At 51.1% G+C, this 11,047-nt stretch overlaps 1 protein-coding gene across 1 annotated transcript; it reads right to left on the bottom strand.

Moving 5' to 3' along the window:
* Window positions 1-857: 857 nt before the first annotated feature.
* Window positions 858-10,575, bottom strand: Nutm2f (NUT family member 2F). The gene is made up of 7 exons (XM_047526914.1): window positions 10,393-10,575; window positions 5,863-6,524; window positions 4,572-4,700; window positions 3,459-3,595; window positions 2,619-2,944; window positions 2,242-2,358; window positions 858-1,544 (listed from the first exon to the last, which is right to left on the bottom strand). Exons 1-7 carry the CDS (start codon window positions 10,573-10,575, stop codon window positions 858-860), a joined length of 2,241 nt encoding a protein of 746 aa, XP_047382870.1.
* Window positions 10,576-11,047: the final 472 nt, after the last annotated feature.

Here is an 11,047-nt window from a genome sequence, read left to right as displayed (position 1 = left end):
GAGAGGGATCCAGAGCTTTGGATAGCTACAGGAGCTGCTAGGTCTGACCATCAGATGAGTTCCAGGGAACTGTTGGAAGTTGTTGGCTCCTGGTCCCAGGAAGGCAACAGGAGAGCTGCTACCATGAGGAACTGAGGGTCGCTAACATTCAATCTCAGGGCTAGTAACACTAAGATCTGAGCCACCACCAGTTAGTCCGCAGACCTCGGAGCTGCAAGTACCAAGGGAGATGCACTTTGGACCTTTGTGATTCCTCCTCCTCTGATATGATTTGCCCTCAGATGAGTGGTAGGAGAGATTTTGAAGGGACACAGGTAATTAAAGGATGCAGAGAAGATCCCTTAAACTGAGAGGTCTTTTCAATGGGGTGGTGAGTGGTGTCCTGGGAATTTGCCTGTTGTATTCCAGGATCATTGGAAGGGCTACCCTGAATCTGGAGGCAAGACCCAGTGAATGAACACCCGTGAATGAGCAACCTGGGACCTGGCATCTCCAATTACCTCTTCCTTTTAGTTCTTACTACATGAAGTCGCACAGACACCATGGCAGAAGGTGGCAGCCTGAGGAGATTTTTCCTATGAAACTGCCTTTATTCCCATTGACACAGGCCAATGAGGTACATTTTCCCACCCAGACTTGAACATTCCATTAACTCACCTCTCAGTACCCTCCCTCTGCCCCCTCCCTGCCCGTTTATACATTCCCTATACCCTCCCATTCCCTTCATTTCCTGAGAATGAGCAGGAACTGTCCTGTGAGAGTAGGAACCTTTGGTTCTTGGGGTGCAGAATAAAAGAAGGGAGAGATCTCGCCTGAGGAACAGCCATCCCAGAGACCACCCAGCAACAGTACTGTCCTCAGGTCCTCCTCTTCTTCTCTTGGTTGCCTGTTGCCTTCCACTTTCTCTTGTGAGGCTGGGAGGCTTCAACCACCTCTGGATCGAGATATTGTCCTCCAGTTTCCTGGAGTGTAGGCTCCAAGCAGGATCTCTTTTCCACTGTGTATGAGCATCCCGCGAGAGCTCGCTTCTTGGCCATGGCAGCTGGAGGTGGGTGGTGACTGAGGCCTCCTCTCTGGGGAAGTGGGGCCTGGACTGCTTGCTCTCCTGAGCAGAGGGTTTCCACGTGAGGGCCCTGGCTCTGTGACAGTCCCCAGGGCAGCAGATGGTGCTGGGAAAATAGGAGGAAATCCAGGCTTTGGAGGTCATCGTCCACACTGCAGCCATTGGGTGTCCCATGTGGCCCCCCAGAAGTAGCGGCTCTTCTGGGCCCCACTCCACCTTTGTTTCCCCGGTTTGCCGAAGAGGATCTTAGGTTTTGGGGAGGAAGATTGGACCAGACGGCCCTCAGTGAAGAAGACCCATGACCACCTGGGAGAATAGCATTGTCCTTTGGACCTAACAACTCAGGATGTGTGGTCCTGCACTTCTTTGAGTCCTGGGAAGCCTTCTCTGGGTTCCCGTTCTCCACGCTGTCCCCTCCATCAGCGTGATGGTCACGTTTCTCAGCATTTAGGCTGGCAACTGCCTCGGAAGCTCTTGAGTCCTGTTGGAACATACCATGTGCCTTGAGAAACCTGCAGAGGTGCTTCCTCACAAACTGAGGAGGATATGGGCACTGGCTAACTCTTTATGTATGAGAAGGGCCATGGAGGACAGGGACATTAATATTTCAGTGAATGGTGGTAGCTGGAGATGTCACCCATCTTGGTCTCAGAGAGACAGACTGAGGCTCTGCTATCCACCCTCTTGGGCTTCTTTTCAGCTTGCTATCCTGATTCTGTCCCTGACTTTCCTATCTCTTTCACTTTGTCCCTCATAAGTCCTATGTCCTAGGGTAGTCACACTCCCCAATCTTGTATCACAGGCAGGATGGGGATAGACAAGAATTCTGTGAGCCATGTGAATGGAGTTCTATACATACCTCATCTACCTGATGTCCCTTGTACCACTGTGCACTTGTGGCCACTCCCTTTCCTGCCTCCTTGTTTTCTTTGTCTCCCAGTGTATCAGGTATCCCCCTCTGCCTTATCAGACTTGGTGTCTGTCCCCAGGCCCCCGAAAATCTGGTATCTTGACCTCCATTGTTCTACCTGCTGCTCTGTTCTCTGTGTCTTTTGTTTCTGACCAAGCCCTTGTGTTCCTGGTGTCCGTGCACTTGTTTATCAGGTTTCCCTGCCTGTAACCTAACCAGCGTACCTCCAGACCCTGGTCTACTGGGACACCCTCCTTCCCCTGTCTACCTGGCCAGAGGTGAGTTCTTCCTCCTGCTCCAGCTCTTTCATTAGGGCCAAGATATTTATATCTGGTTTGGAGGGAAGTAATTCTTCCAGGAAGGAGGGCTGAATCATGGTCTCCACCTGGGTGAAGAAAAAGAGCATGAGTGACCTTGGGAGGAAATGGCCCTAATACAGGAAAAGTTCTAGGAGAAACAGAAAGCAATGATGACCCTATTCTGGTCCACACCATGGGGTTATTAAATCCCAACCAGCAGCTGCACATATCCTCAATGCGTGTGCAGGCACGCACACGCACACACAGGACTGGAAACCTAAGGTATGAAGCTCGATCTTATGGGTCCTGAAACCTTGTAGACACCATGAGTGTAGGCTCAGCTCACCTTTTCGTCGAAGTCTTCATCAACGTAGCTAAGAAGACTTGGGTCTGGGTCTAAATCATTGTCTAATGGCTGTTGCTCCAGTTCTTCCTGTCCCAAGTTTGCAGCAGGCTCTCCTATGAATGAGCTGGAGGGCTCACACATGGCAAAGTTGGGAGGCCCCACTACATGATCCATGATGTCTTCGCACTCCTGTACAGCTTCAGGTGGGATCTCCTCGGGTACTGTGGTCTCGGGCACCTTGATGACGCGTGCCTTGGTTTCACGTGCCTTGGTTTCAGACACCTTGGTCTCCGACACCTTGGTGTGTGGCACCTTCAATTTGGCTGCTAATGAGGGAGCAGGACGTGCGTTAAGGCTGGTCGTTCTGGAGATGCACGCTAGGAAAGGGAGGACCAGAATATTGCTTGGATGGTGATCCATGTTTATCTCAAACATTTGCTAGAAGGCAGGATTCAGGGACCTAATCTGATGTGCCATGCACTAGGACAACCTCACCTGAGGACCCTAGGGAGTGACAGAGCACCAGGTACAGTAACTAGCACCTGGGAGGACATTTGGAACCACTGACACTCCACACACTCTGCCGACCCAGTACCCAAGTACTGGGAAGATGGTGTGTTGGTTCTTTGGACGTGCAAGGAGAGAAAGGAACTATGTACTCAGTTTGTCAATATGTAGTTCAATACAAAGGGTGACAGCCATCAGGTTCTGTGGGCTGTTCTGCATGCAAGAACAAATTCCCTATAGTGAAGGAAATTTCCTATTTAGGACAACAACCTACCTTGTCCTTGGTTCTCTTGGATACTACCATGGGTTTCTGTGGGCATAAGGGAACCCTACCTGACTGTTGGACAGCATTGACCGGGGGCCTTGGATAATCCAGCCTCTGAGGTACAGGAGGAGGTTGTGACTGGAAGACCCCAGCCAGCTGCATCCTTGGATCCTCCAACTCTTCTGCAGCCTCAAATTCCATGAACCTTGGTAGGGTTTGAGTAAGGGAGGCACGGGCTGAACTGAGAAGCCGATCAGGCATACCGGTCAGGTGCTACCTCCTACCAGGCAGGAACTGGTATGAAGGACATGGAACTGTGTGCTGGAGTGGGCTGGGTCAGTCCCAGGAGATAGCTACTTCAAAGGGAGAACCACAATGCTGGGAAACACTACCTCAATTAGCCCCTGAAGGGAATTAGATCTGGGGGACGCAGGTAGGGCCCATAAGTGACCCTTGTTCCCACTCTGTCCTGTCCCTACCAGGAACAACACAGATCAGATAAATGCTAGAGCTGGTCAGGGATTTGATTTCTATCAGGGAACACCAGGGGTCCTGGACCAATCCAGGGATACTGAGCCCTGGAAGGATCACCTGGGAGACAAAGGGATAGGAGTGGTCACGTGAAAGTGAAAACTAGACAGAACCTTGGGTGGATTCCAATGAGGGCTGTTTCTTTTTCTCTCTACTTGTTAGAATGGCTGGTATTACTTAGAGGAAAGGGAATAAACACTGGAAATCTGTCCTCAGGGCTTCTGAGGTACTGGATTCCTCTGAGCTGGTGCTCCCCACTGCCACCCTCTTCTGGAACCGCAGGTTGAAATAGTGTCTACTTTCATGACTTCTCATCTCCCCAGTCTGTAACAAGGTGCCAGTTCCCAGGCAATGACCTGTGTGAGGCTAGTGGAACTTTGCCCCTCTGCAGAGCCAATGAAGCAGAAGGAGTTGATGTGGCTGGACAAGTTACCCCTCCCCATCCTGACCCTGAAGTCTCAAGGCAGATTTGCAATTGGGAACACTGAGACTGGAGTTTCGGTACAGTTGCAGAGAGAATGCCTGGAGCTCCCGCTAGGAGGTGCTGCTTAGAGCTAGTTGCCTCTGAGCGAACAGGTAGGTGACAGGCCCTACAATACCCTGCTATGTAATCCCCACCCCTAGTTTCTGGGCCCCAAAGCCTGGCTCACTTTTCTGCGGTCTCATAGAAGATCATTCTGTCAAAGTTGCTGGTGCGCTGCCATTCCTGCAGACCCTTCCGCAGGCCCTCCTCCATGGTTATGGTGGGCTCCCGTTGACACAGAGACCAAAGCACTGGGCTGGAATTCATCAGGATCAGTGAGAATCCATAAGGTCACCCTCCATTCTCAGTTGACCTGGCTCCACAACCTCCTACCTTTGTTACATCTGCCTCATCGTGCTCAACTCAAAAGTACTGTCACTGGGGCCCTGGGACACTATACTTCATACCAGAGATTAACATCAAGGTCTGCAGTGGCCTGTATGGTTTTACTTGGATCCCTCAGTGGAATGGGTATTATGTGGTGAATGTTTTTTGTCTTCCAAAGTTCACTTGTTGAAATCCTAACCCCCAATGTGATGGGCATGTGGAGATTGACTTTAGAGTTTTGGGGAGTTAGATGAGATGCTGAGGGTGGGGCTTCATGAGGGCATTAGTGGTCTTCTAGGAGAAGGAAGACACTCTGAAGTGACCTCAGTCATGTGAGGACACTGGTGAGTCAGCAGCCTTTTCAAGCAAGCAGGAGAGAGAGCCCTCATGGCACTTGGGGTCAGGCACCCTTTATCTGGGCCTCCTGGCTGCAGACTCTGAGAAATACATGCCTGTGCTTTCATCCCCCTGCTCTATGCTACCCTGGATGGCAGCCCCAGGTGACTGTGACAGTGCCCAGAATGACCAGGGAGCCCACTTACAAAGTGGGCTATATGAACATCCCCATCCTCGATCCAAAGGGTGTGAGCTTCCCCGTGAGTGCTGCATGATCATAGGGTCCTGATCAGGAGTTTGGGACAATGAGTGTGGGTATCTGTGTAATTCCATTTGGGGGCCAGCACTCCGAACCCCACTTCTGCTAGTGATGTCCCATGTGCTGGGAACAATCAGGTCTATGCTGGAAGGTGAAATTCCTGGGGGAGGGACCATCATATGGAGTTAGCCATCTCTGAATCTTGGGTAACTCATGCAAGAAACCTGCTCTGGCCTTGAGTCCTCCGTGTGATGGTGATGATCATCGGAAATAAAGATTACCTGCAGTCACATGGCTGTGATGGGCAGCTGAGTCATGGCATGTTTCATGTGCTGATGTGAAATGAATATTGCTGGGAATGTAGGTTTCTCAGCCTGTCGCCCCACCCTCAGGACCTTCCTTCCAGGTGCCCTGCATCTCAGTTTTCTTTTCCATCCTCACTTTTTCCCCCTCAGAATCGCATGAAGAGTTCTGCAACCCTGGGGAGAAAACTCACACGAGGAAGCAGGAGAGTGCTTCCACATCGGGAGTCTGAGGAAGGTGCCTGCGGACCAGGGTCTTGAAGCGCTGCCAGCGCCGGAAGTTTTCGTAGTTGCTCTGAGGTTCGTTGGAGTCATCTGGTGGCACTGCAGGCTGCAAGGTGGGCAGCGCGCCCTCCCCATACACTCTACCTGGCCGTTGTTGGGCATTCATTGGGAACATGAACGGGGCCACCAGGGCAACTGGTCGAGGTGCTGAAGGCTGACGGTCCCAGGTAACAGGGGCCCCTGTAGTTCCTGATGCCCCCACTGGCTGAGGCAGGCAATGCCGGGAGGAATGGAGCAGGATTCTCCGTACCCTGACAAAAGACCCTGGAGACCCCCAGTTGAGGGGTCCCTGAGTGTGGGCAATGTTCTGAATAGGAGAAGGCTCAATGGGCCTCCGTTCAGGCCCCTGCTGTCCAAAGCCAAAGAGCCCAGCCACATACGGTTGTTCAGGGCAAGCAGACAGCACCAGAGGGTTACCCTGGGAGATGGGTGTGGTCACCCGCTGTGCCACGGGCGGCTCCCAGAATGGCTGGTGTGCTGGCACAGGGGCAGCAGGAAGAAAGGGCAGGCCTCTGAATGGATTCATGAAGGCACCTGGATTGAAGTTCTTGCCTGGTCTCTTGTTCAGATGCTGTGGAGGGAACGAAAAGGGAGAGAGGAGGAGAGGAAATGTCAGCAGGGTTGAGGGCCCCAGCTGCTTAGTCAGTGGGAATGTGAGGAAAAGTCATTACAGCTCAGGACCCTCTCGGCAAGATGTTTTGCAGTTTGCAAACATCCCTGAGTGGATTTCATTGTGTTCCCTTAGTTGTAATTATACCCAGAGAAATCTTGTTCCCAGTTCACCAGGATTCCATGAACACCGTCTGTGGACTGTGACCCCTCAGATTTCCCTGCATGTGAGAGGCCCCTGGCACATCCTTTGCATACAAAGTGTTGCCCTACTTGGGGACTCCCTAGAAATGCATCAATTTGAGTCTCCTCGGTGACACCATGCCCCTCCACATGCTCCCCAACTGGAACAGGATCTTCTCCAGGGCAGTTCTAGGCATTCCATGGTCATTTGTGAAGGTGACATTTGGCAAAGATTATTGGCCTATCACCTCCCCAGCCGTCCTTTTGCTGACACTCCTTGCATACACCTCCAGTTCTTTCCTAGGTTGGCACCAACAAATGCCACCTGAATCAACTCCCTCCCTGGCTAGCAGCTGAGAAGCTCTAAAGTTCACCCAGGTTCAAATTCTTTCCACCATGTGGGTTCATCTCCCGGAAATTCCAACAGCAGTGCCCAGTGGGCGGCCAGATTCTGGCCAGCCCTGTCCCCAGTGTTCAGTGGTTCCTGTCGGGACACAGGGAGCTCTGTTCCAAGGGAAGAGGTCTGTGTGACAGACATTGAGTTCTCTGAGGTCCTCTCCTGGCATGACCAGGAATGGCTGCTGAGATTTACTGAAGGTGATGGAATGTCGAGTAATGCAACTTTCAGAGATTTTTGAGTCCAGTGTGGTACTGTCAATTGGAGCCTTTTTCAGGTCTCTCTCTTTTTTTTTTTTTTTTTTTTGAAATGAAGGAAAGTATTACAGGGAACCAGGCCTGCACCAGCTGGCAGGTGTGGCAGGGTTGTGTGGAGCACATTCTTGTTCCCCAGAATGTCATGCAGTCAAGGAATTCAAGATCAAGAACACTTCAACACTTGCATATAGTAATCAGGATACCTGCCTATCTTCATATGAGAACAGAAAAGAACCAAGTTTTTTCAAAACTGATTGAAGAAAAGGAAAAACAGTGTGTGTTCACCTTTCATTTTGTAGTAAAGAAGGAAGATAAGCAAAGTCTTCATGCCAACATAAGTATTAAAAGGGCTGAGGCTATAGCAGAGAGTGCTGCACAGCAAGACGCTCTGAAAGACGTCTTTACCATGAACATGAGAACAATTCAGAAGACCTCATAGGTCCGCATCTCTGTTGGTTGAGTTTCACTGTTTCCCTGCCCTTCAGGAATCAAGGACACCTGCTTTCCGAACTGAAGGAGACATTTTCCTGGGAAGAAACTGGGTGAGGGACCCTGGCCTGTGGTAGTTGGCATGCCCTGCAGCCTCACCCAGAGTGTATCACAGTGCAGATGTGGTCAGCAGGAACCCCACTAGGCAGTTTACTAGCCGAGAACATTTCTCTCCACTGCCCACTTATGATCTGAAAGCCTCGTGTCAAACCCCTCCGAATGATATCACAGGCAGCTTCCAGGTGTCTGAAGAATGGACAAGGCTCAGCCTTTCCCCTCCAGGCAGCCCTAACTGACTACCACTGTGATACTGTCTCTGACTGCCTAAAAACCCACCTAGTGACCTGTGTCCATTCTACAAGGAATCAGTCCCTTGGCCTCTCTCATTTCTGCTGACCCAGTGTCCTTCCCCTGAGTTGTGTTGATGGATGTCTTAGGAACCCTCCTCCCCATGAGCCCTATTAGTCTTCCTGGGCTTTCTGAGCCATGTCAAGTGCCTTGTCTAAGGCTTTCTCCTTGGTCTACTTCTGCTTCATCAGTTGACGAGAGAGGAAGTAGTCCATTCAAATTCCCAAGGATGTACAGGGTGACTGGTATTCAGTAGGGAAACCACTGACCCTCCCGACTCACCTCTTTCTAATGGTCAGGATAGTGTACACAGAGTCTCACAATCTCCAGCGTGGGAATCGTCTCTATGGGACCTAGAGAGTGATCTGACTGTAGCAGATGCTCAGGGTCCAACTGAGAAATGCTGGGCAAAGTTTGAATGTAAACCCCAGTGGAATGCTGGGTCTAGACATTCTGTAGGGGGGAGGGGTAGAGGGCAACAGGCCTGGGTGGGCAGACATTCCACGAAGAGCTGTGGCAAGTAGGGAAGAATTTCATGTTCCCTTCAAGACATCCAGTGGTGACACACTTGGTGTGTGGCCCTGAGTCATTTTGAGATTGTTTCTAAAATCCATAGGAGAGTGGTTTGAGAGGTGTCCCTGTATTTCAGTGCGTCAGTAAGCATCTTCGCTTCCCCTGCTGGGCATGAGCAGTGAACTGGGGCTCTCAACACACACAGTCATGGGTGGAAACAGCCAATACTGCAAACTCTAGGTCGTGGCTGCATTTTATGGATATAGTGTTTTTTTAGCCCATCATATCTGCAAAACACACACTTGGGTGTTCATGAAATAGCCAACATCTTATTATAAGTCTTTTTAGAGGAATAGTGGGGCAAACCATGATACTCAATCAGTGAAACAAGTTTCCTTCATTCTTCCTTCACTTGTCATCTGTTTCCCACATTCATGTCATTAATACTATGTCTGGTGGGGGTTTTTTGAACCAGTGATATAAAATGTGCAATGTGGAGAAACTTGTCTTCTCCTCCTTTCACAATCAGTTTTTTAAGAAATAATCATTTAGTTTAATGAATAATGGGGAGGAGATTTCAAAGCAAGCTTTATTTGCTAGATGGAGATTGACTTAGAGGCCCTTGCATGCTCTTGGTCAGTGCTTTGCCCGTGTGCTTCAGCCCTCACCCCATGCAGTCAGTGTTGCACTGCTTCAGAATGCTAGACTGTAGATGCACACATAATCCAAGCAGTCAAATTCAATTTGTGAAAACTGGCCATGGAAGAAGCAGTGAAATGTCCTACCATCTGACCATTGCTGTTGTGAAACCCTGAACTAAGATTGATGGCTGAGGGGAAATAAATAGTCTGAATATTGATGTAAACCTAATCAAGATCTGTGGAGGGATTGCTAAAGGCCTATCTGCCTCCCGTGCAGCCTTTAGTTCTGCACACCAGGAGGCCCTTGGCAGTGTCACATGTGACATGTCTTCCACATTATCCTTTGGAAAGAAGTGATACTAATTAAACCCAAATATTTAGAAAGAGCATGAGGTGAGTGTTTTTTTTTTTTTTTCTTCCAAAGTATTAGAAGGTCAAGTGAATCCATGGCATGCATTTGAGAAAGTTCCAGCTAAAAGTATGGCATGTCAGAGAAAAAGAAGAGGATGAATTTGCTGTCTGCTGCAATTGGTCGACATTGCCAAGTGTTTATTGAACATATAGGAAAAACCTTCAAAGAGAACATTGGAGCATCAGTGTGTGTCGGGAGGGCAGAGTACAGTAAATGGGGGAGGCAATATCAAGGAATGGGGGACTTAAGAGTGTTCCAGAGACCTAAAATCTTTGCCCAAACTGTTGTGTAATGGAACGTACAGATGGAATAAGAGGAATGCACATGCTGATATTTGACCGACTGAGACGAATCAAGAGGACATAGTGCAAAGGGGATGAAAACTGTGTTCAAATGAGGTGCCTGAGCTTCAGGGTAGAGAGCTTGCAATGCTGCAGCCCAGGCGGTTTCCAATGCAGGCAAGGCAGGTGTGTCATAGTGAACACTGTGGCAGTCCTTCCAGGTGCACTGGCTGGAAGAAGGAGCAGCCAGAGGTTCCACAAGGAGGAGCCTCCTTGCAGGCGACACCTCGCAGACCCAGATGCACTTACATCTGGTACTGCAGGCACTCCGCACTTCCAGCCACAGACCTCACGCATGCTCACGCGCTTGGCCAGAGGAGCTGTGGCGCTCGCGGCCGCTGTCCAACAGTCCAGTGCCGGTTGAGGTTGCCACTGGGAGATGCGATGCGCGAGCGTGGGTGGCGGTTCCCCAACGGCCGGCATGGCAGCCATGGCGGCGTCCAGAGTAGATTCCCAGCCCAGAGGTACTGGACCCGCGTGCCTCTCCCTCCCCTGTCTGTCGTGCTCGGGTCTTCGTCCTGGGCGGCGGACCTCCCCATAGTGTGTCTGCGTCCACAACGCTGCCCCGCGGCCCGTTCTCACGTGTACGCGGGCGGCGCCCAGACCAGACCCTGCGCTACCCCGTGCCTCCTGTGCTGGACACGATGGGACGGTCGCCAAGGCGGTGCAAGCGTGGAGCCTCTGGTTCGGCGTCCCTGGCAGCCTGTGGCCCGGCGCTGAGCGGAGCCTCCTCGGTGAGCCAGCCGCGGCGTCTGGTCTGCAGGGAGGTGACCGAGGTGACCGGTGTCGAGGTCCATGGATTTGGGACGGCCTCTCCTAGTCCCGGGAGACATGTGCGTGCTGGAGATGTCCGCGGCCTCCGCGTCCTTAGGCAGAAGGACACTCCTGTCCGGTGACACTGGCA

This window comes from Sciurus carolinensis, chromosome 15 (assembly GCF_902686445.1).
Source record: "Sciurus carolinensis chromosome 15, mSciCar1.2, whole genome shotgun sequence".
NCBI lineage: Eukaryota > Metazoa > Chordata > Mammalia > Rodentia > Sciuridae > Sciurus > Sciurus carolinensis.
Note: the sequence above shows the minus strand (reverse complement) of the source record. Positions and strands in the feature narration are given on the sequence as shown.

Excerpts from the sequence above, each read along its gene's own strand:
- Nutm2f (XM_047526914.1), bottom strand. The coding sequence starts at position 10,575 with ATGGCTGCCATGCCGGCCGTTGGGGAACCGCCACCCACGCTCGCGCAT. Across the intron at positions 2,359-2,618 it reads ATGAAGACTTCGACGAAAAG|GTGGAGACCATGATTCAGCC; the intron begins GTGAGCTGAGCC and ends TTCTTCACCCAG. Across the intron at positions 1,545-2,241 it reads AAGAACTCACCTCTGGCCAG|GACTCAAGAGCTTCCGAGGC; the intron begins GTAGACAGGGGA and ends ATGTTCCAACAG.